Genomic DNA, 25934 nt, shown 5'->3' on the forward strand with positions numbered 1-25934 from the left:
ACTATAAGGCGCACCTAAAAGCTGTATATTTTTTAAAAAGCTGATGGTGCACCTTATAATTGGGTGCGCCTTATACAGTATATGGATCGATATTGAGATTGGGATTGAGTTATTATGCTATTGAGAGTTTAGAGTTATTATTTGAGTTATTATTGTTTTTACTTTGAGTATTACTATATTGTGATTGAAAAAGTTTAAAAATATGTAATTTATTGAGGGTGCACCTTATAATCCGGTGCACCTTATATATAGAAAAAGTTTTAAAATATGTCATTAAATGAGGGTGCGCCTTATAAACCGGTGCACCTTATATGTGGAAAAAGTTTTAAAATATGTCATTAATTGAGGGGACGCCTTATAATCTGGTGCGCCTTATAGTGCGGAAACTACGGTATATATATATATATATATATATATATATATATATATATATATATATATATATATATATATATATATATATATATATATATATATGGATGTAATGCAGAAAAACTATAGTATCGTTTTTGTAAAAAAATGCACTAAATGAGTTGTGTTATTCAGCAGTTTTGTGCCATCCTTAAATGCTAATGTTTATGCGAGAGAGCCCTTGCCACTGAGATGTTTTTGGATTCGGGAAGTGGATCTTTTATTCATGCATTGAGAAACGTATTAAGAAAATGAAATATATTCAGAGCATGTATTCTGCCTGTATGCAGGTATTTTGTTGGTCCGTCTTTTATTGCACTTGCAATTTTTAACGTTCATCTACCTTGCTCGTTTTTTTTTTTACCACCTACCTGTCCGTTTTCATTCCTCTTCACCGTGCGCGTTCTCTTCTCGACACCAGCGCTGTGCGGGGGTTACATCCAGGGCAACTTTGGCACCATCCTTTCTCCCGGCTTCCCGGACTTTTACCCGCACAACCTCAACTGCACTTGGATCATCGAGACCTCCCATGGCAAAGGTGAGCGGGCGAATTCCGTGTCGACATGTTGGAGCAGTCAGAATCCATTTACTTTACAATGTCATCTACCTCCCATCTTAAGTGGCCTTTATGCGTCGCCGAACAAGCTGTCATTATGTAAGGGAGCGGTACTGATAGGCTGGCCTAAGGCTACGGCGCCCGGGGATGGCTCAGCAGTCATGTCACCGGTAGAACAGAATTTTTTTTTTTTTTTCATGCTGGTGGCTATCATTTAAAAAGAAAAAAATCCATTGGAGAATCTGCTCATGCGGAATCTGCTCACGGTAAAGTCAAACACAAACAAAGACTTTTTTTTTTTCATGCGTCTTAAGGGGTCCAGTTTAACTTCCACACATTCCATCTGGAGAGCCCTCACGACCACTTGTTGGTGACGGAGAATGGAAGCTTCTCACAGCCGCTCTGGAGGCTGACCGGCTCCACCTTGCCTCCACCTCTGAGCGCTGGGCTATTTGGGAACTACACGGCTCAGATTCGCTTCCTGTCGGACTTCTCCGTTTCCTACGAGGGATTTAACATCACATTCACAGGTGAATGTGACTTCATATATATATATATCTTTTTCTGTAGGTGCCTCTGTGTTGACCTTTTTGTGTGTTTTTCCAGAATATGATCTGGAACCATGTGAAGATCCAGGAATCCCGCCCTACAGTACCAGGAAGGGCCTCCAATACGGAGTGGGAGATGCTCTCATCTTTTCCTGTTTCCCAGGTTACAGACTCGAAGGTCCTGCGAGAGTGGTGTGCTTAGGTGGCAGGAGGCGGGTCTGGAGCTCCCCTCTGCCAAGGTGTGTTGGTAGGTGCTCACGTACTTTATTTTAGATTCCGTCATCCCCTCGCATCTTTACATTGTTGTGGCGCTACAAAATGCCATTATCACACTGTAAAAAATATCTGGTTCAATAACGCACGTTTTTGTGAGCCAGGAAGTGAAGTCTCACTTCTTCTCATACGTTGAAGGAAATAAAGTCAGGAGGATCTCTTTGTAGACGTTAATGGTGGTGTCCTGGAACTTTTCCGACATCAGCATTGGACTAATTCTCAGATGTATCATCACTCTTGAAATGATTCAAAACCCAATTCTTGCATTCTTTCCTTTTATCTACGATTGGACTAGAAATGTGAGGTTTTTCAGCTCAAATGAGTGTTAATAATCAGATTGCACAGCGATTATGTTGATGCTCCTCTCAGCATTCCATCAGAGCCTCCGACCGAATTCCTCATCTCATCCAGCTCCACTCCTTTCCCTATGCATGAGAGAATACATCCTTCCAGTATGTGCTGAGTTCCACTCACATAGCGGTTGACGTGTCCTCTCCTCTCACAAAAATCATCACCTTCCCCTTTCCGCCGTCCTGGCGCTCTCCCCATCGCCTCTCTTTCTCTCTAGCTGAATGCGGCTCCTCCGTGACTGGCATGCAAGGGGTGCTTCTCTCACCCAACTACCCGGGTTACTATGGTAACAACCACGAGTGCATCTACTCCATCCAGACGCAGCCGGGGAAAGGCATTCAGCTCCGGGCGCGAGACTTCCGACTGGAGGAGGACGATAAACTCAAAGTGAGGGTCTGGAAGGAGTTTCCTCCCTCGTAGCGCAGATCATCCGAATAAAGATTCGCCCCTCCCCGTTTCGGTCGTTTTTCAGGTGTTTGATGGCAGCAGCAATTCGGCTCGTCTGCTTGGAGTGTTCTCAGGCAATGAAATGCTCGACACAACCCTCAACTCCACCTCCAGCTCCATGTGGCTGGAGTTTATCACCAATGACGATAATACCAGTAAAGGCTTTGAGCTACACTTCACTAGTGAGTAACAATCTCTCGTTCACATTCAAATGCGTTTCTAGAGGTGAAGAAAATGTCGTATGGAATAAAGAAAATAGCTCATTCGTTTGTGTCCACTGGTGTGTCCATTTGGTCTCAGAAAGACAGCAAAGTTCATTGCATCCCAGCTAAGCACGAGACATCATTGGAAAGGACAAGATGTCCTCTACTGAGGACACAAGGACTTAACAGGGTAGCTCCAATAAGATAATGATATCCTCTAGGGCTGCATAATTAATTGAATTTCGGAATTAATCACAATATTGGCTGCCACGATGAATTTAGCTGATCGTTAGCGATAACAACATTTAAAAAGCCAGCTACCGCATATGTCAAATCAAGCACTTTGTCATCCTACCACCAGGGGCAATGTTTCCCACTTGTTTGCATGACAAATCTCTCTCCTTTTCTCCCCTAACATATTATTTACCAGCGTGATTGTTTTTATTCTATTCTATATTGGTGAGGGCTTGTGACTAGCTATAATTAACAATCAGCGAGAGGGAGTTCACGTGTCATATTCTACTAAATTTGCTCTCAATTTGAAAAGAAAAATGCACTGTACCTGTCTCCAAGTTACAACATAAAATGCAAATGTCACCTTAGTGGCAGAAAATTTCACTCAACCCTCATTTCATTTTTGTAGCTTGTATTTGTATTTGTTTTAAGTTCCAATAGCTGTAATTGGATCAGTGAACTCAAACCTCTCACCACATTTGTATTAGGTAAACACTTATGTATTATTTATCGCTGTACAATAGCCATTATTTGTGTTTGGATGCAATAGGACACAGGCATTAAATTTGTTTTACTGTAAGTTGCAATTAGAGCTAAATTAAAATGCATTAAAATATATTTGCTGATATCCGCAGAAACCCTGAGACATAAATGTTCTCACCTAATGTTTTTCACGTTTCTCATGTATCGAGGTGACAAATAGTGTCATCTCTTTGGAAATGGATTGCTCCAGGCTAGAAGATAATGTCGCACGAGGATACTTACTCTGGTCATGTTTCATATCCCACACACTCAACTTCCATAATGACCTCCATATCTTCTTCTGCCTATTCCTTTTTTATTTTATTTTTCTCCCAAAAGGCTTTGAGCTAGTGAAATGCGAAGATCCTGGCATCCCGCAATTTGGCTACAAGAGAGAAGACAAGGGCCATTTTGCAGGGAGCACCGTTTCGTATAGCTGTGACCCAGGCTACACCCTGAAAGGCCCTGAAGTGCTCACTTGCCTGCGGGGGGAGAGGAGGGCTTGGGACAGCCCTCTGCCACTTTGTGTCGGTGAGCATGACCATCATTCGTCCCGCTTGAAAATGTTTGTCTCGCGATGCCAAAATGTGCAGCTGCTGATCCCCAGGCAAAGGTCCGGTTATAATTCCATGATCGGGGGTTATAAAATGCTTGATTTTGGGCGTTAGTGCACTCTGGAATAGAGTGCTAAGGCCGAGCATGCATGCATAATCGGTTTTCATTCAATTAGGTTCACAGACAGTTCACATTGTGCATCATTTACCTAACTTTTGTTTCCAGTCGCAGAAAACAAATCTGAGAATGCGACATGGTTATGTTTACTATATGTTTGTTTTTGAAAAGTACAGGCAGTCCTCCGGTTATGCGGTACTCGATTTACGCTGTTTCGACTTCACAACGTTTGAGTCTAGCCCGCCATTTTGTCTCCAGGAGCCCATCAGTGTTGAGTGTCTATTTGTGCTCCGTAATTTTCTTGGTATTCTCGCCGGTTTTACCCTTTTTTTTTTCCACATCATGGCCCCGAAAAACAGAATCGTGTAGCGATGCTGGTTCAGCCAAGGGTAACCCATTACAATGGAAACAAAGATGAAGATGTGAAACGACGCTGATGTGTATTTGGATATTTGTTTAGACACTTAAGGGGTATTTCGGGGTATTAATGGGTTGATTTTGATTGTGATAACGGAATTTGTTGGTCAACCAAGGACTGCCTCTAATCAAATTCAATCAAATCAAATTTTATTTATATAGCGCTGAATCACCGACGTCTCAAAGGGCTTCACAGATAAAAAGAGGTCATGTCGAGACTTCTTTCGAAAAAAGAAGTCATACAGAGACCGGTGTAAGGTATACAACAGCCTCCCCTGTCAAAGCTCCCAGAAAGGGAAGGAAAAACTCAAAAACCCCAATTTGGGGAAAATCAGAAACCTTCAGAAGGGACCACATGTGGGAGGAGCCCTCTTCCAGGCCCACAGGTTGAAGTGGAGGCTGCTTGTACCAAATATAGACAAATAGATACACATTACAGACAAATACAAAAAGGTATTCGTATCTAATTGCATTAACTAATTTATAAGCATGTATTTCTCTCTCAGTGTAATGCTCCTTCACTGTTATATATTCATATACATTCATTTTTGTCCACCAAACAAATGTCCACCACAGTGGACACAAATGAAAAGGCTGTGTCTCAGGAGAATATCGTTATCTTAGCATCACCGTGGGGCCTCTTTATTACAGTCTTTACGTCTCGATCATGGCTTGGCTGCTGCATTTCCGTGGAATTGTCCTGTTCTCATATCATAATTGTTATAATTCTTCATTCGCCATTTGTGTTCAGTCTGAAGGAGCTATTATGCTGTCAGAGGAACAACAATTGTATTCCTCTTGTCAGATGTGATATGAACAAAGTGCTTGCAATTTTAAACCCACAAATGTTTCCCTCTCTTTGTAGCTGAATGCGGAGGCACCATTAAAGAGGAGCCCAGCGGTCGGATCCTGTCCCCAGGGTACCCGGCGCCGTACGAACACAACCTGCACTGCGTGTGGACCATCGAGGCCGCTCCAGGAAGCACGATTAGGTTTGAACAATGCTCTTTTGTTTTCCTTTGGCGGACTTGCTACTAGTTTGATTACCTTCTTGGCTTCCGTTCAATGTACTTCCATTTGTGCGCCGCTACGCATCGCTCACATGGACGCTCATCAATCACCTGTGAGCTGATATTGGCCTGTAGTTGACTTCCTTTTAGGTGGTGCGAATGCCACCTTGGATTGCTTGTCTAGGGGTTTTTATATATGTGTAGATCAGGGGTCACCAAGGTGGCGCCCACCTGTTCTGCGGATCGTTTACAAATGATAAAACGACACTTTTTAGGAATGATACGAACGATTAAGCATATATTCCATATACATTGCATCTTACACTTTATTTACATATTTACTACAGCTGTTTCTTAATTGTTGTGAGAAATCATTAACATGACGAGGACCCTCACATGAACTGGTAGCCCTTCGTATTACTTAGTACCAAAGAAGTAGCTCTCGGTTTCAAAAAGGTTACCACAGATGATGTTGTGAAACTATGCAATAATACTGTTGTATAGAGAGATTAATATGCATTTGTAATTGACGGTGGTTAGTGTCAGGGTATATTTACCGGAATTACATAATTACCCTATTTCATGTGAAATAAATATACGACTCATTTCACCATGGTACTTTGTCTTGCGTACAATGCAGCTGATGTTTGTGCAGGTGTACGCTATTACATATTCTCAGGAAATATTAATTTATGTTGAACCGATTGCATATTGCTATAATGTTGAGGTAGCTTTTGCATTGGCTTGTATCGCATTCGTTACGATTCATTAGTGAGTTTGCTACCTCCAGTTCCTTGGCATTCCCGTGTCATACATACTGTACATGCCTTTGATCCTGCCCACATAATTCATTATTGAGGAAAATATGCATGAAATCGTCAAGGGGTTCCTCATGGGCAAATGGCATAAATGAAGGTAGCACGCTAGGCAAACATTTCTGGGTCGGGGAGAAAATCAAGTCCCTTTCAAAAGCTTTCTCACTTGATGGAGACGAGAATCCTGATGAAAATCACGATACAGTACCGAAGAAATAAACTATCATTGAAGCAACAGACCTTCGGTGAGCTATTTTGTCGATTACTGTCATCGGGGAAGAAGGTGTAATTTAGTGTCTTACCCTTTGGTTTCCGAAATATTGTCTGTGTGATTGCAAACATCTTCTCACAGCATGGTGGTTCTGGAGTGCGGTTTTATGTGCTCAGAGCGGTTTACAAGACACCTTTACTACAGTTACTAACTACCTAACTCTTTTAGGTCCAGACATATTCTGATCCTCCTTTACGCTAACACTTGAAAATAAAATAAAGAAAAGAACAAACAAACAAAGAAATACTTACTCATGAAAGATGCGAAAAATATGTTTTGGGGATTGAATGCGTTAGTTTTGACATTTAAGCAAATTATGCACATGCTATTGACAGATCTGACAGAAGTCTGCTTAAGTCGCTATCGAGAAGAAATTGTTCTGGTTCTCACTACCTATATTCTAAGGCACCTGTCCAACTTAAGTAAAATAACTTATTGGGTAACCTTTTGAGACGAGCTTTAGATGATATGGTGCCTTTTTCAAAATAGCTTCTCCTCTAAAAGATCTTTGGACTTGGAATGACCAGGACAGGGTTTAGTTATCTTCTACAACCACCTTGACACGTTTTATACACACAAGCATCAGTGAGTAACTATTTCACCTCTAATCTAGCAGTACCGATGTTATGGGTTAATTTGTTCATGGTGGATAATTTATTAGGAATGACAAAATAGAGACTACGATGCTTTTTATTTGGTTTAATTGCGAAGCATATAGTAATATGTGCATTCAAACAATACAATGGCTGGGCAGTGTCATGTACATTTGACATGAAATGAATAATTCATGCAATAATATGTTAAGTGTATGTTAAAACTGATGTGAAATCGGTTCCATGTGATTTTTTCGAACGAATCAAACCATTAAATAAATGTTTATTGGGGTTTATTAAATCAATTAAAATCCTAATAATCCAAAATGACTGGTGAAAATTGATATTTCATTTTCAGGCCATATCGCCCAGCCAGACAGGTAAACGATAAAACACAGGCCAATGTGTTCGCCATTCCCCATTAGATAATCCGATAAAACAGATGGGAACATTAAAATTCCATCAGTAAGGACACGGTCAAAATTCTGCATAATTTTGTCCTGAAGTTATGCTTTTTTTTTTCTTTTTTTTTTAAACTCCCCAATCTTAGAATCTCATTTACAACCCGATCCACCCAGACTGGCTAATCAAACTCGCTACATCTCATTCTTAACGTGTTTATAGTTAACAGTGACTTAACATCTATTAATTCTCCTTCCACACTCACACATGTTTGTATATTGTCCTACAATTAATCATCTGCACACACACACACCTAGAGAGGCTCCCCATAGAATTTGCGATTGCAGCTTGACTATTTTGTATTCATGGCGCTCTCCAATTCTCTCTGTTTCTCTCATATGAATACAAAACAGTTCGCGCCGAATCAAAAGAGAGCCAATAAATTGCATCCTGCCCTATCTCTTCTTTTTCGTGTCAACGCATGACACTTGATTGACCTGTTTTATCATACTAAGAGGTGGACAAGAGGAGAAGGATGAAACCCTAACGCTATATGGCTTCATTATGAAGTATTCTATTCATGTAGCATTTGCACATGGGATGACAAATCTTTTTTTTCTTCCAGAGGGATGTACATCCCATTATGTATGTCCAGAGCAAACATTTACATTAAGCAGGAGGCTTCATGTTTTGTTTTTTTTTTTCATAAAAAAGGTATATTGCGGAAAAACATGCTGTGAAGATTCCCTGCATGTCAAACAGACGAGTTGACTGTAAACGCACGTGACATGGGCAATCCTCGGACGTCAAACTACTGTGGGGCACAAATTTAAACTAAGGAGGAAAACAATAAATGTTTTGTAAAAGCACATATACTCTAAACCCAGTTGGGTGAAAAATAAAACAGATATGTATAAAACAACACGATTTTTGAAGTTGCTTTGGACAAAACCACCCGTTTTGAGTAGTTGCTTTCAGCCTAAATAGTTTTAGAGTTTTCTTAGGCTTAGGAATTGAAATTATAGCATATTTAAATAAATACATCTATATAAACCTAATTAATCAAGAAGAAAATATATATGTAGAAATAACGTACCATATTTTCGGGACTATAAGCCGCACTGGTATATAAACCTCAGCAGCAAAAATTAAGCAAAAAACATCTTTTGCCACGGATAAGCCGTACTGGACTATAAGCCGCAGGACTCATGATCAAAAAAGTTGCGGCTTATAGTCCGAAAAATACGGTGTATATATTTGTATATTTCCTTTTTAATAGTCTGAGGTTACTCTGCACCCTTGGTTTGTTCATAAAAATATTTGATAAGCTCCACGTCTCTTCCTTTAGGCTTTAAGCATCAGCAAGTTCAATCACGTAAATGGCTTTGTAGGGCAAGCAAAGAAGTCCCATTTTATTTGATTATTCTCTCTTTAGTCCTAGCAAGCATCCCAAGATGCTTTTCTAATTCACATCCAATCTTATTTTTGTGGAGAGCCACTCAACCTGCATTCATTTTTTACTGATGTAGAGGTAGAATGTAAACAGCCTCAGTCCACAGTCAATGCTAAGATTCGGGGTGCAATTAGAAAGGGAAAATGATACGCGCTTTACTCGGTTATTGATGTATCCGTGGCGTCATAATTCCTTTATTTTATTGAACTGCGTTGGCATTAATGTTACTGTGTTTCCTGAATATTTTCTTTAATGCTACTTACGTTTGTGCGCGTATGCAATCTCCTTTTTGTGTATTTTTTGTTTCACGTGTAGTTCACAACCATGGCAACTTGACAAATCGGCGACGTGCCGTATTGGCCTTCGCAGAACATCGCCGAATAGCCTCTGGCTGCCGCCCGTGCCTCATACGCCGCGGAAATCCGATTCTGACACCAATTATGCTAACGCGGCAGGAAGTTGTTCCGAAACGTCAACATATCAGCGGGTTGCTGTTTTTCCTATGCATCATTTGAAGCTCAAAGACGCAGCGGAGCTCCTATGTGCCGCGGGGGCTTGTTTTTGTGGATGATTTTAAAATTACACTTTGTATTCTTACAAAAGGTATGCCGGACTATTAAGTAGCCCAACTTTCAAGCAAGCATGGAGTACTTTTGAATTTGCAAAGTATACCGGATTACACTTTTACTATATATATATATATATATATATATATATACATATATATATATATATATATATATATATATATATATATATATATATATATATATATATATATTAGGGCATATTATGGCCAAAATAATAATCACGATATATATATATATATATATATATATATATATATATATATATATATATATATATATATATATATATATATACACACACACACACACACACCACACTGGATTATGCAGGGCATAAATGATGAGAAAAATGTGTGGCATTTAGAATTTTTTGTTATATTAAACTTTGGACCTCCTTTTGCAGTGGTGTCGAAACGATTTTATCACATCATCTGCTTTATTATTGGCTGGTTGTTTGACTAATGACAACGCTTATCCCTACTCAGCTAAACAAAATAAAAACACCACACTGCAATTAGTAATAATTAATAAAATGAGTAAAATTAGTAAATTAGTGAAATTATTAGTCATACTACAAGTAATAATTGTCTTCATGTTCCATTTAATTTTCTCTTCATTGGAAAATATTTTTCTCTCATAGCATTAAAATCCAATTATTATTGATTATTTATTTTGCTACATGAAATCCTGCTATCTTTTCATTCGCATGACGTCGTGTATTCGGCATTCAAATGCCTTCGCCATGAACCAGACGTTCCTGCTGGTTTAATTCTAGTTAATAATATTTGGAATTGTTGACGCGACGCCTCTCCACAAAATGCCGCATAACCCCAGTAGAGCATTGTGTCATCTTGACTGGCATTTCATTTACATCTAGCAGACAAGCTCAACATAATTTGCCTGCGCCTCCTCGTCTCATCCCAGGACAGCTCTTTTTTTTTTTTATTATTATTTTGTGTTTATTGATTTCTTTTCAAAGGAGTGAGTCAGCGCGGGGGTGCAGTGATTGTTATCAAGACTGACAAGCTGTATATATTCTGAAAAAAAAAATCCAACTTTTATCCTTAAGTAGGTGTGAACACGGAATATCGACAGCCTGTTTGCATAAAACATCTTGAAGACTGCGAGCGTTGAGAATTCGCTGCATTGAGACTGGCCTACTTTTTTGCACGCTCAAACACGCACGTTCACATGGAGCCGGCTTGGAACATCCAGCTGGATGATAGCTGTCTTTGGTGAAAGTGAAGACTACATATTTTGACAGCAACATCTTTCTGATGTAGAGGCTGAAAATTAAATGTTGGGGCTCAAGTAACTACTTGACTGACACTGCAAAACATCCATTGAATGCACCGCGTCTGCTGTTGGTGATTATATTTAAAATGGCGTTTGTCCCACTGCTTGGTTCTCAACCTTTTCTTTTAAGGGTTTGGTTCTTGATGTTATTTTAAACACTTTTGATGCATTGATCAGTGTACTTTCATATACAATCATTTATAGTATCAAACTCTAATATATATATATATATATATATATATATATATATATATATATATATATATATATATATATATAAATTTTTCATCTTGAAACTGTTCAAATTCTCTGATTTTAGTCTTTCAACTGTAATTACTTTATTTGTCCCGAATGAAATCAGACTGACCTGTGACTGAGTCACCTTTTTAAAAGTTGCTCGGTAGGTTACACGATCAGTTTCTTTTACGAAACAATATCAAATAATCGAAAACGAACAGTTTGCAAAGTTTGACTGACTTCTACAATTGTTTTGTTCACTTTAGTGCAGCTCCATGTAGTGGATGCATGACAAAACTCCCGCTATTACAGTAGCTTCTATTCTATGCACCTTATAATGTGGTGCTCCTTATATATGAAAACAGTTTAAAAATAGACCATTCATTGAAGCTTTGCCTTATGATTAAATGTGCCTTATATTGCGGAAAAAAAGTAATAATTGGTTCATAAACTCATGAACAGATCGGTCTGAAATGTTAATTCAAGTAATACAAGTATTGGCCCAATACTATTGGTACTCTCCTATCCTGACTATAAATATTTGATACAGACAGCTCCAATATTAACAATTATACAAAGTATACTCCCGCTATTACTGTAGCTTCTATTCGATGCACCTTATAATGTGGTGCTCCTTATATATGAAAACAGTTTAAAAATAGGCCATTCATTGAAGATTTGCCTTATGATTAAATGTGACTTATATTGCGTAAAAAAATAATAATTGGTTCATAAACTCATGAACAGATAGGTTTGCAATATTGTTACAAGTAATACAAGTATTGGCCCAACACTATTGGTACTCTCCTATCCTGACTATAAATATTTGATACAGACAGCTCCAATATTAACAATTATACAAAGTATACTGTAGTTTTGTCAAAAAAATAATCCTTCATGGAGATAACAAAGCACTGTTTTGCTCGTCATGATTTTATTTTATTTTTTATTGCATTATGTATGATGCTGGTCCAAGCGCATTGCATTATACTGAGAGCTGTTTCTGTTTTTGTAATGGCTCTCACTGGATTGTGTAGGTGTAGCTATAATGTCCCGTATAAGTAACAGCAGAAAGATTTTCCCTTTGTTTCCCGACTATTAAGATGAACTTTGCGTCTTGTCTTTTACCAGTCTGCATTTCCTGGTTTTCCACACCGAAGAGGTCCACGACGTGCTTCGGATTTGGGATGGGCCCCAAGATGGAGGGGTGCTGCTAAGAGAATTGAGCGGCTCGGCGTTGCCGCCGGATGCTCACAGCACCTTCAACACCATCAGCCTGCAATTCACCACGGACTTCTTCACAAGCAAGCAAGGCTTTGCGGTGCAGTTCTCCGGTGAGGATCACGACTCTCCAGATTGCGATGAAAGGATTTTGCTAGTTTTGCTGGAAGAAGAGAATATGAATTCTCCCAGCTTAGCATTTCTATAGCGGCGACGCTTTCATCTCAGTCGGGTTCCTTTTTGATTCTTCAGTGTCTACCGCCACCTCTTGCAATGACCCGGGCATGCCGACTAATGGGACCCGCAGCGGTGACAGCAGGGAACCAGGGGACCATGTGGTTTTTCAGTGTGACCCCGGCTACATCCTGCAGGGTGCCAACAGAATCACCTGCACTGAAATCAATGGCCGCTACTTCTGGCAGCCAGAACCACCTACTTGCACAGGTACAAAGCGGTTCAAGCGCAGCGTGCGACCTGACCCGTGGCTTATAATCACATAAGAGGGATGATTAGCTACTTCGAGACTTCATCATCTTCCATAAGATTGGACTGCTGTCATATAACGGCGACTACTACAAAGCCTCTGTTGTTTGTTTGCCTGCTGTAAAGGTTAGATCACAAAACTCCCTCAAAGGCTGAATTGAAATTGGCAAGTATGAATGAGTATTTAGTATTCTAGACCAGTGGTTCTCAACTGGTATATGAAATTCTAAATATGAATAAATGCACACTTAATACATTTTAAGATGATGTACAATATATTAAAGGAGCTTCCAAATTGACAGAAGTTTCAACGTTGCCAAATTGGAATCCTTAATTTTAAGAAAAATGCCATGTTTTGGCACGTTCATCTTTTCAACGTGCGCATTTTCTACTCATACCTTTTTAAACATGTAATTTTGTATTTTGGTCAATAATTTTTGCAAAACCAGGTTTATGTTGCCGAGATTATTTTGAGTTATTGGCGAAAATATTAATTTTTGACAGATGTCCATTTTGGGATTTTTAACAAACCCAACCGCCTTAAGGTCTAACTTTATTACGTTTTATTACTTCAGTTTAATCTTCTGATTGACTTAATTTTTGAATTTGTGCCTCTTCCAAGCTCCGTGCGGAGGCAACCTGAGCGGCCCAAGTGGGCTCATCCTTTCCCCGGATTATCCAGAACCGTATCCCCATGGGAGGGAGTGCGACTGGACCGTTACCGTCACCGAAGACTATGTCATCGCTTTGAGCTTCAACCAGTAAGATTAAACGTCTTTTAAATGTCAATATTATTCTGGCTCACAATAGCGCCATTGATAACACCAAGAAACAGTTCTAGCATTCAGTTCTGCGCTATGGATGAGGAATCTAGCATAAAAAGTTGCAGAACTGAGCACATTAGTGGAATTTTCTTTCTTTTGGTATATATATATATATATAATTATTCATATAAGTATTATGATCTCTCTCATTCAACCAGGTTCAGTTTGGAACCCAGTTATGACTTCTTACATATCTACGACGGGCCAGACTCGCTAAGTCCGTTGCTGGGGAGCTTCTATGGGACAGATGTTCCCGATCGGATCGAGAGCAGCTCCAACACGCTTTTCCTGGCCTTCCGGAGCGATGCCTCCCTCAGCAGCAATGGATTTGTGCTTCAGTACACAGGTTTGCATTTTGTTTCTTCTCATTTTTCGGACTCGTTTTGGGTGAGCGGGATTCCTCGGAAGGAATTATTGATCAATGCCTTCCTTTGGGGCTGATTAAATCGATGAATCGAGAAGACGAAAAGGTGGCTGCAAGTAGTGCTTCAGCTCTTTTTTTGTTGTTTGCTTCGCTTACAACAGTGCATACAAGATTTTACGGTTTCAGAGCTTGGCTTTTTTTTTACGTACTATTTAATTGGATAAGTGCCCGCAGTAAAATGAATTATTGTCGTCTATAATCGTGAACGGCGGTGAATGATTTAATAGACAGGGGACAAATGTCATCGCTGAGCGAAACTTTTGCAGTTTGTAAATAAACAAAAGTTTTTATTAACTAAGTTTTTCCGAAATTAACACACTCAGTAGGTCCTTTATCCCTTGTTTGAATATCATAAATGTTTTTTTTTTTTGTTATTATTCTTGATTGGGCAATAATTTTATTTCCCTTTCTTCTGGCAAACACATCTCCAGTTACGTATTTACAACATGCGATAAAATGGGTCGTAATGTACTGCCACCCGGTGAGGAAGTTGGACCCGGTATGAGGCTCCTAAAAGTCCCGGTTTTGCCACTTCTATGATTTAACAATATACAGATGAAATATGAATTAGCTCTCCAGTTTAGAAAAAAAACAGCATGGTAGAAAATCGTTAGGAAGTAGGCCCAGTCAGTGTTTGGTCAGGCTGCAATTGAAAATTGCAAAATCTGCCCGAGGTGCTGTCAGTGTGTTTACCAAGTAATCTTTTTTGTTTCCATGTCTCCGCTCGTGTCTGATGGGGCTCTCCGGGGAAATATGTAGGCAAAATTCTTCCATGGCCGGACGACATTTGAATAACGCGCTCTGACATCAACAGACATGCAGCAAAACAAGCATGGCAACTCTTGTGTCTGTCTCATCCAATGCCTTCATTCACTTTTGGGCTCATTTTCACTTCAGCTCACATCACATCACATAGTCTTTTTTTTATATGTTTTTATTTATTTTTTTAGATATAATGTCAAACTCTGATATGCCTTTATTCCTAAATGTATAAAGCAGGTGTTTGACATACTTCCAGTTTAAAGTCAACATTTTTGACTGGCACGTATAATAATATAAATATTGAAATATTCACACATATTTATAAGTATGTTTGAATGTGTTTTCACGTAGCTTCAAAAGTACTTGCAAATCTGTTTGAAATCTATTTTTTTCGTAGCATTAGCGGAAAAAATGCTATGTTTTTAGCATTTAGCTTACATCTTTAAAATCTGTTTACATATATTTGCAAGCGAGAGAAGTAACCACAACGGCAAAGATACGCTTTTCGTAACCTTTTAAAGCCATCCATGGCGCCCATGTCACGCTAGCTTGCGAGCGCCAAGCTAGCAAACGACATTTTTCTGCGATACAATGTCCAAGTTCGCAAACTTCCTTTGTGTTAGCAAAACCCAAGAGGCCAAAAGGGAAGACGACATCGACACAGTAGGTGGTCTTAATTAATTGATAGCCTAGCAGTTTAATCTAATGCTCTCTAAAACATGCTTATTCCAAAATTTCATCCTTATTTTTTTGGGTTCATACGCACACACGACGTTTTTCTTCTTTATCAACTGTTGCCGGATTGATTTATAGCCTTAATAATAACATTTGCGTCAGTAGACGGTTAGGGATGCCAATAGTATTTGCTTTGGGGACAATCCAACGGTTGAGATCCAAGTTACGTGAATGATTTACATATGATTTAATGAATCGAATTAACTTCATTATACACAACAGGAGGAGCTAACTGAACCACAGGTGGTGAAACAAGAGGAAATTGTAGCAGAATCCCCGCTAAGAAACAGAATCCATGCCAGGGCCTCGGGCATGATTTGCTTACGCACACACGGGGGGTGTTAGTCAGAGCTGGAAGTGAATTGTGTTTAAGACTGAGATCTGGGGGTGTGAATTATACGGAGAAGTCTTGCGGCCTCTCAAACTGGTCTTCTGCACCTTATGTAACAGATTGAGCAATACGTCTTTCTCACACCCTTATAAGCGGTGACTTATGTGCGCATGTGTACACGCATTGTCTTCTCCGCTCGGATGCACATCAAAGTTGTGCGAGAGAAGCGGTTGTATGCAGTCAGCAGACCTTGGCCCTGACCACTGCCACTCTCAATCAGTTGCCTGTCTATCTCCAAAGACATACATATACCTTCAGCTAGAATAGATGAGACGGTGCTGTCAAGGGCCGGAGAGAAAAGTCAAGCGCTGGGATAGATTTACTAAAAACGCGTAGGAGGCTACCAAAGGAAGCTAGCATGAGTCCAATCCTTTCATTGACTGTTAAACATGGCGGATTTTCCACCTTGTTACCCCTTTCCTCACAGAGAACCCGAGGGAGTCTTGCTTCGAGCCGGGCGCGGTGCGCAACGGTTCGCGGGTGGGGACGGAACTCAAGCTGGGCTCCGTCGTCACCTACCACTGCGACAGTGGCTACACACTAGAGGGAGAGCAAATCCTCACATGCATCATGGGCGCAGATGGCAAGCCAAGCTGGAACAAACCCAAACCCATCTGCACTGGTAAACACTGACATCTGGAGACAGGCTCTAGCAAACATGCACACATTCCATACCGATGCTTATAGATTTATCTTAGGTACACACACACACTTAAGATGGCGCTTTGTGTGGTTTGTTGTGACAAGGGGTGTAATGGTACACCGAAAAGTAGGAAAAACCTACGATTATTGTTTTTGTTGATAGGAAGAGACAAACATATGTATTTATTATCAGAATAAGAAGAAATATAATGCCAAAACCTCACATTTCTGTGGCATTTTTGTTCATTGTTGCTGTTACAAATTACTGACAAATTTTTGATTATTGCTCGCTAACTTTTGTTTGCTAACTTTCACAACGCAGTGGTAATAGTTGTACAAATTTTTGGGTCACCTGAAAACTCATAATTTTGGAGATACTTCGATTTTGCCCAACAACAGCGATAGGTACAATATACCACAGAGGAAGCATTTAAATGTTCAATAATATGGGACCAAGTATTGAACCCTGTGGGACTCCACATTCCACGGTGCATTCTCTAATGTCCAAAATCTTCAACTGTGATCAATATTTGCACATCTTTCGACAAATGCTGCACCCTCAAACAGCCGTTCAACCCGGAAAAGCCAAAACGGCCTTTCAAAAACACATATCCGTTTCACTCTGACAAATACGAGTGACATTTTACACCCAAAGCCCAATCAGACAAGAAAACTAAAAGAGTGATGGGCAAGCAGAGAGAAAATCAATCAAACATTACAAGCCGGGGGATATTTATTCTGTCCTTGCCATATCCTTGTTGGCCTTTTGCCGATCTTTTCTAATGACTCTGTGTGTCGTTTTAGCACTCTGTGGTGGGCAGTACTCTGGTTTGGAAGGAGTGGTCCTGTCTCCTGGTTACCCTGGAAACTACAGCAGTGCAAGGATATGTCTTTACTCGGTGGTAGTTCCCCAAGATTATGGTATGACAAGGAATATTTGGAATTATTGTTTGCGTTGGTCCTAGCATATTTTGTTCAAAATACTCAGACAGATTGGGCCGTTATTGTTTTCTTTTTAAACCTTAAGACAGTCAGGTCTTTGGCAGTGTTTTCCGAAAACATGTCTCCATTATATGAAGTGGCATCTGATGCAAAAAATACTGGGGTCAAATTTATACAAGTCCTTTTTTCGCAATCTATCCTCTGCAATGTTCTTTCGGGGATTACTACTGTCACTTTTCTACCTTTTAATTCCCATCTGACTTTTCTAAAACTTTTAAGGGATTATTTTTCAATTCAGGAAGTGAGAACCCTGCAGTAATAGAAACACTGCCGCCTGTAAAAAATATCACCTTCTAAAAGCTGGTCATCTACGGTTTCTGTCACTGGAGCAATTTAATCAGTATTTTACATATCCTGCAATGAAAATATTTGACCTATAATTGGTATCGGGTTTTGTTCTAACATTGTGTGTATATATATATATATATATATATATATATATATATATATATATATATATATATATATATATATATATATATATATTAGTGTTGTCAATTATAATTTTTTTACGCAAAATCATAAATGTATTAACAATTTTCTATGACAATTACTTGAAGTGAATTAACATAAAACACACAAAAACACACTAAATAATTTATTCCAATGACTTTTGTACTGTAATAGCTTTCTTTGACGTTTGAATTCTCATGAAAACAATTTTCTATTGGCTGCGGAACACCTTTTTCAGGGTAATCTACATAAATGTCCATCTTTGACCGTGTGTCATTGGAAAGAAATAGTACTGAATTGATTTATATGAATTAATTGTATTCCCAGAAGAGAAAAGCAGATTTCAGTGCTGTTCATCTCTGACGATATCCATGACAAAAGCAAAGCACATTTGCAAATCCAAATATTGAATACTACCGGTATTCATTGGACCAGAGATTATGTATGATTTAATCCATCGATGTAGGCCTGTTAATGGGAACTGCTGAAGTCCGATTATTACATCGCAGTTAAGGTCAGCCAGCTGATGAAAGGCACTGACCCCTGTCGCCCTTTCACTCGCCTCCACTTTCCTGTATCCACTTTGTTCTTTCACTTGTAAAGCTGGCACAGATTAGATCGGAAAGGTTAAATATGTCGGGTTGGTTTCAAGGATGATGTTGACTGTACGTTGATATATGGGTTGTCACTGCGAGAAAATCTTTCGTCTGCTGAAAAACCATCAAGACAAATTAATTTTCCCCTTTTGTTGTCCCTTCTGGTGACATCTGCCACCGTGCATACATTCAGAGATGATCTTCTAACTGGAATAGCTGTTGATAGACTTTTTCTGTAATACACGTACTGGCGTGTGATTTCTATTTCCAACACCTGTCTTTTGTTTTTCTAGTGGTCTTCAGCCAATTTGCATTCTTCCAGACGGCTCTGAATGATGTCGTGGAGGTTTTCGATGGGCCGGCGCAGTCCTCCCGTGTTCTTAGCTCATTGTCTGGAGCGCACACAGGTAACATTTTGCATAAATGACGCTGTCAACACGCTCTCTCGCAAGCTGTAATCAAGAATTTGAAATGCTCAAGATTGCATGCAAATTCACTTGTATTTGTGTGACACAAACATGTGTTTGTGCAAGCAGTTCTATTGGTAAAAAAAAACAACATTTACTCAGCGCACATATGGACTAACACATTGCCAGGTGGTAGGAAATTTTGATGTTAAAAATGTTCAAATCTACTACTTATTATTTCTTTCTGTTGGCCATGTTTTATTGCGTGGTCACGATTATAGACGGGTGGACGAATGGATGTTTTACTGCTTTTTATATGTTCTTGAGAAAATATTCTGCTCCAGTTTTAATGCCACTTTTGGCGAAATGGTCTTTTTGCACAAAATTCCCATTGGTATTAAATTTCCCAAAATAGTGTAAAGGCATACAAAAATGCTCAAGGAAGTCACTTTGATGGAGTATCATAATAACGAATAAGATAACAGTCTATATTGTCCCAGCCTATCTATCGTCCTGTTACCCAGCCTATCTATCTATCTATCTATCTATCTATCTATCTATCTATCTATCTATCTATCTATCTATCTATCTATCTATCTATCTATCTATCTATCTATCTATCTATCTATCTATCTAGCTAGCTAGCTAGCTAGCTAGCTAGCTAGCTAGCTAACTATCTATCTAACTAGATAACTAGCTAGCTAGCTAGCTTATTTAAACATCAATAAAATAAGCTAGCTAGCTAGCTAGCTTATTTAAACATCAATGTTTAAATAAATAATAATACCGGTAATAATAATAAAGTTAGAATCAGTATTTACCAGAAATGTTTGAAGACTGGCCTAAAAACTATATTGAAACACCACATATATTTCTTCTTACAAGACAACATCAAAATGTTAGTAAAGGCAGAAAATGTTTTTCGTGTTCATATTATAAAGCAAAAGAAGGACAAATTTGACCAATCCCTACAAAAGATGTTCATCGGCTTGTTTGAAGGAAGGAAGTTTTCAAATCAAAGCATCGCCTGTATCTCGGTCAGCAAATGATCATTCCTTTGTGTCCGTTCCAAGCTGGAGGGATGAAAAACAAAAAAATATATCTAGTTTACTGCTAGACACCATATTATCTGGGGACTCCGACTGGCCAAACCAGAACTCACAAAGCAGACAGAACTCACGTTGCGTCTGGCAAAGGAAAATAGACGTTAGGTCCGCAAAGGTTGTTCCTCCAAAGAATACAATTATCGCAGAAATGTGTTCCACGCATTCTTACATATTCCAAATGTGTATGGATACTTTTTCCGGCATTTCCTGGCGCTTTTAGAAGTCCTCTAAGCGTCTTCCGCTCTGTCCTTTTCCTTGAAACCGGTTTATTGCCGAACAGCTGGAGAAGCATTAATCTCCGCTGTAACTGCTGCATCTAAACCGACTAACACCATCAACGCCTTTTGGCAAACGGCCGCCCTTCAAACCGGTGCCGACAAGCCGTAAACGGGTGACCCGGTCCGCAGCTGGAATCTGACCAGAGGCGCGATAAGCGACACGCTGACACATGTCCGACCAGTTGAGGTTGAACAAATTCCCAGCGCAGCGAATTAGGAAGCGGTCGCCATGACAGCGCCTTCTTGCAATTAACTACCCAGCATGCCCCGGGGTCTCAGCTGCGCCACTCGTGACCATGACTCTTGTAGGGATGAGTTCTCTTATGATGCAACAGCTTACAGGAACAGATATATTAAACACATATGCCGGGGAAAATGACTGTGGAGTTTGGGGACGTACGTAGACACACACGTGGCGTGATGTTTCCTCGGGGGGTTAAGCATGTCTGCCTCCCCGCTACAGTGTGACAGCAAGCAGACACGGTGTAATGAGATCGTCCGCCGAGAGGCAGTCGGCGGCTCGAGTACCAAAGACGGAGAAGCGGAGATGCGCCGGCGTGATAGCATGTTCTGCGCCTCCCTTCTCTGTAGAAATATCACAGGGGTTTAATTAGGATGTTGGGAGCCCTTGGAGATACGGTCATTCTAAAAATGCACGTTTTTTTTTCTTTATAAAAACAATGTTGAAATTCATGCATATGTGCTATAAAGTCTGCAATGTTTTTGAATGTTTTATTACAATATTTGAAGTGTATTGTTGTGTATGAAATTCACTATGAATCAGATGTTTTGTATTTGGTTTATTTAAACCCAGAGTAATGCCTGGTTGCCAGTTAACTCCTAGATAATCTGCTTTTTATTTTATTTTTTGTTTTATACCCTCCACCCACCACAATTTGGGATTTTTTTTTTAAATGTACGCTACTTTATTTATAGATTTATATGCATGTTTATATATATATATATATATATATATATATATATATATATATATACTAGAGAGAGAGAGAGAGAGAGAGAGAGAGCAATAAAATAGTTAATACACTTATAAATTTGCCTAAATTCTAATCACTTGACAACACTAATATATATATATATATATATATATATATATATATATATATATATATATATATATATATATATAGAGAGAGAGAGAGAGAGAGAGAGAGAGAGAGAGAGAGAGAGAGAGAGAGAGAGAGAGAGCAAAAAAATAGTTAATACACTTATAATTTTGCCTAAATTATAATCACTTGACAACACTAATATATATATATATATATATATATATATATATATATATATATATATATATATAGAGAGAGAGAGAGAGAGAGAGTAAAAAAATTGTTAATACACTTATAATTTTGCCTAAATTATAATCACTTGACAACACTAATATATATATATATATATATATATATATATATATATATATATATATATGGACTTATTTTGTTTATAGACTTTTTTTCAACCACTTTGTAGTACATCCTCTTCCACTGTTTTTTTTTTACGTTTTTTTTTTAGGCCCCTGATATTATATTTGCACCAACTTTTAAATGTTATTGTTTTTTTTGTTTTTGTTTTTTTTCGTTTAGTATTTTCAATTAAAACCCCGGTACAATACATATAGAATGTTACGCCGCCATTTTTTAAGAAAGCATTTTTCATTTTAGAGTTCATCGTATTTTACATTTTGTATAGTTGTGTTTTCACGTCAACAAAGAAACACGGTAGCTGAAATTCATCGACGTTGAAGTTTTGCAAATGAAACCTCAAGACAGCCCCGCTAATCGTCACAATCGAATCTGGACTCGGCCTGTACGATTTTGAACATGAGGCCCGCTGCTGAGCCGTGGCTTCAGGTGACATTCAAAGCCCTCTTGAAAAGTGCGGCGCGTCCTTTAAGTAATGTCTACATGGCCCGCGGCCCAGCGCGGTATAGGCGATAAACCCCCAGCATGAATTCCATTCTGTATTTCACACTCAACCGAGTGAAGCCGGGAGAGATGAGAGCTCGCCGTGCCCACGCGTGTACAATATGCACTCAGGGCGCTTAGTTTATAACATCGCCAATTGTTTTTTTTTTTGTTTTTTTCACTTTCTATCTCAGGCGAGTCATTGCCGTTGGCGACAAGCAACCAAATCCTGATACGCTTCACCTCCAAAGGCCAATCCAGCTCGAGGGGATTCCACCTGGTCTACCAGGGTGAGTGAGTACATATGTCGCATGCGCATACACAAATGAAATTTCAGATTTTGAAAACGTCCATTTGCTCTTCCAGCGATTTTCGAATGATGACTTCAGTCTCATTTGAAGAATTTTTTGCAATTCAACATCTAAGAGCTCATAATTTAGTTTGAAGTTTATTTTCGGTAACCGTATTTCATATGTCATCACACCCGTAACTCATTCAATCCATTTTTCGGACGTTGAATCCCACAGAATTCCTCGGAATACATATACGTATTTTTTTTCCAAATTTTTCAGGTGTTTGGCTAAAACAGTGTCTAAAAATGGCGAGAATGATAGTACTCATTATTTTATGTAAATAAGGGCTAAAACAATCAATAACTGTAGTAATTACTTTTGTTCTCCTCTGTTTTCAATCCATTTTAATTTAGTGGCAAATTAATTAACTAGGTTAGGTAATTCAGTAATGAGGCAATGGATTACTTGGGTGCATTACTAGTAAGTCAATTGATTACTTTAATAATTGAGTACTTTAGTACTCAACTACTTAAGGAAATAGTTTTCTTACAGTGTATTTATATATATATATATATATATATATATATATATATACACACACACACACACACACACACACACACACACAGCATGTTTTCTGTAATATGATGTAACATGATTGAACGTTCCGCCTTTTGCTTCCTAAAGCTGTGCCACGGACCAGCGCAACCCAGTGCAGCTCAGTCCCCGAGCCGCGAAATGGCCGCCGAATGGGCAACAATTTTGCTGTTGGCGCCGTGATTCGCTTTGAGTGCAGCCCAGGTTATGTGCTCGAGGGATCCTCCGCCATTGAATGTTTGACAGTGCCCAATGCGCTGGCGCAGTGGAACAGCTCCATCCCCAGCTGCATAGGTAGGACATGGATCCTGTCCACACACACACACACACACACACACACACACACACACTGCTTTTCATCTTTATTTCATTCTCTCCTTGAAACAAGTTGCAATGTGTGTGTGCCTTGTGCTAAACTGACACAGATTTATACCGCAAGCCGTTGCCTGTAGATCCGATATTCAGCCACGCAGTGTGCAGGTGGCAGTTGGTCCATAAGTAAACCTCAGCAGAAAAATATTGAGAAGTCCACATGTTCAAAAATGGAGCATACCTCCCGCACACAAAAACACAGGAAGCGCAAACAGATGTGCTTAGCAGATGTTTGTTTGGAGACGAGGCGGGATGTGATTTGACACATTTGCGAGTAACGTACATCCTGTATAGCGAGGTAGTGGCCCAGCGTCCAAATTTGCAACTCTGTCCGTGTAGTGAATAACTAAAACGGCATTTCACACTGCCTGGATGGCCTTTATTGACTGATAACTTAACAGCTTAATATAGAAATCATTAGCCTTCTAAAATATGCACAAACATGTCCTATTATGCGTTTCAGTCGAATGGGAAAATTCTGATTTATTGCTATAATTCCAACATCCCAATATACAACCCCCAAATAGAGCTTGAGATGCTTAATATCCTTCTTTCCTCCACAGTTCCATGTGGGGCTAATCTTACCCATCGTACCGGGACCATTTTATCACCTGGGTTTCCAGAACCGTACCTCAACAGCCTCAACTGTGTCTGGAAGATTACAGTTCCAGAGGGATCAGGAATCCAGGTTTGTATTTATATCAGTGCACCGGATTATAAGGCGCACCCTTGATTAATGACATATTTTAAAAGTTTCCATATATAAGGCCCACTGGATTATAAGGCGCACCCTCAATCAATGACATATTTGAAAACTTTTTCAATCACAATATAGTAATAATCAAAGTAATAACAATAATAACTCAAATAATAACTCTAAACCCTCAATATTATAATAACTCAATGTCAATTTGACCAACCTTGTTCAACTGTAAACACACGAAAGAAACAGGTAAAGCTTAATTTATCACTTCTTTCCCCATCTACGAATCCCAATCTCAATATTGAGCCATATATAAGGCGCGCCTGATTATAAGGCGCACCATTAACGCTTTAAAAAAAGCTTTTAGGATTTAGCTTACCAAGCATCATTTAACAGTTGATTAGCATTATTTCAATGGTAATCCTATAATGTAAAAAAAGGAGTAGGATTAATACACTTCCACAAGCCCATTTTGCAAATAGGAGTGTTGGATTGCATTAGATTGCACCTGTGATAAATGTGCTTTCAGGTTTCTCTTCACTTTAGTCGTCTTTGCGGGAGTTTGTCAACGGGGTCCTCGGGGAGGTGCCAGATGGAAAGTTTCCTGGTGTACAATTTAGCTTCTGTGGCTAATGACCTCAGTGCTGTCCCTTAGCTATTAGCTCCTGCCACCCTAGCTGAAGGTCCAAAATATGACAGACCAGCCTTAATACCAATGTACGACACACATTAGATGTGTGTGTCAGCTTTTCAAAAATTTACCATCCGCAGGCACACATTTTGCTCACGACATTGAAAAGGTGACGTGCCAATTTTGCTATTGTCTTTATGTTTTTATGGTTTTAAGAGACACGCAAAATAAGTGGATTCATATATATATATATATATATATATATATATATATATATATATATATATATATATATTTTTTTTTTTTTTTTAATCTCACACGCTATTACCTTCTCGTATGCTTCCCTCTCAGATCCAAGTCATTAGCTTTGTCACGGAACAGAACTGGGACTCGTTAGAGGTGTTTGACGGAGGAGACAATACTGACACCTTGCTTGGGAGTTTCTCAGGTTTGACTTGTGTTCTCTTCTGGCCAATTTGTCCATTTCACTGATGTATTTTCAATAATAATATCAATTTCGTGACTTATACAAAGTACTTTACCGTTTTTGTAAAATATTTGTAAAATCTTATCTTTAAACAAAAATATTTTACTATTCAATACCAAAGACGTATTTTTATGGTGTTGTTGTAGTTTTTTAAATTGTATTTTTCTTAAAGAGTCCAAATTTTCAAGGTTTCCAGGTACTTATCAGTATTTCTACTTTGCAACTTATCCTCAGTAGGTCCACAAGTGTGCTGCCATCTTTGGGCAGTAGGTGCAATGTTAGCAAAGCAGTATTTTCGCGATTT

General features: G+C 39.0%; 1 protein-coding gene across 1 annotated transcript in view; it reads left to right on the forward strand.

The window, feature by feature from the left end:
* The window catches only part of csmd2 (CUB and Sushi multiple domains 2), a 178832-nt gene that overhangs the window by 103354 nt on the left and 49544 nt on the right, over positions 1 to 25934 (forward strand). The window contains exons 20-37 of the mRNA XM_088404647.1: positions 833 to 949; positions 1282 to 1497; positions 1574 to 1762; positions 2357 to 2526; positions 2612 to 2768; positions 3885 to 4076; positions 5500 to 5626; positions 12433 to 12635; positions 12775 to 12966; positions 13628 to 13766; positions 13988 to 14175; positions 16569 to 16763; positions 17588 to 17704; positions 19128 to 19241; positions 22742 to 22837; positions 23528 to 23731; positions 24373 to 24497; positions 25495 to 25591. Of these exons, the coding sequence (XP_088260773.1) occupies positions 833 to 949; positions 1282 to 1497; positions 1574 to 1762; positions 2357 to 2526; positions 2612 to 2768; positions 3885 to 4076; positions 5500 to 5626; positions 12433 to 12635; positions 12775 to 12966; positions 13628 to 13766; positions 13988 to 14175; positions 16569 to 16763; positions 17588 to 17704; positions 19128 to 19241; positions 22742 to 22837; positions 23528 to 23731; positions 24373 to 24497; positions 25495 to 25591 (2838 nt within the window). The remainder of the gene's footprint in view (positions 1 to 832; positions 950 to 1281; positions 1498 to 1573; positions 1763 to 2356; positions 2527 to 2611; positions 2769 to 3884; positions 4077 to 5499; positions 5627 to 12432; positions 12636 to 12774; positions 12967 to 13627; positions 13767 to 13987; positions 14176 to 16568; positions 16764 to 17587; positions 17705 to 19127; positions 19242 to 22741; positions 22838 to 23527; positions 23732 to 24372; positions 24498 to 25494; positions 25592 to 25934) is intronic.

This window comes from Hippichthys cyanospilos, chromosome 21, assembly GCF_059441005.1.
Source record: "Hippichthys cyanospilos isolate Australia breed blue-spotted pipefish chromosome 21, RoL_Hcya_1.0, whole genome shotgun sequence".
NCBI lineage: Eukaryota > Metazoa > Chordata > Actinopteri > Syngnathiformes > Syngnathidae > Hippichthys > Hippichthys cyanospilos.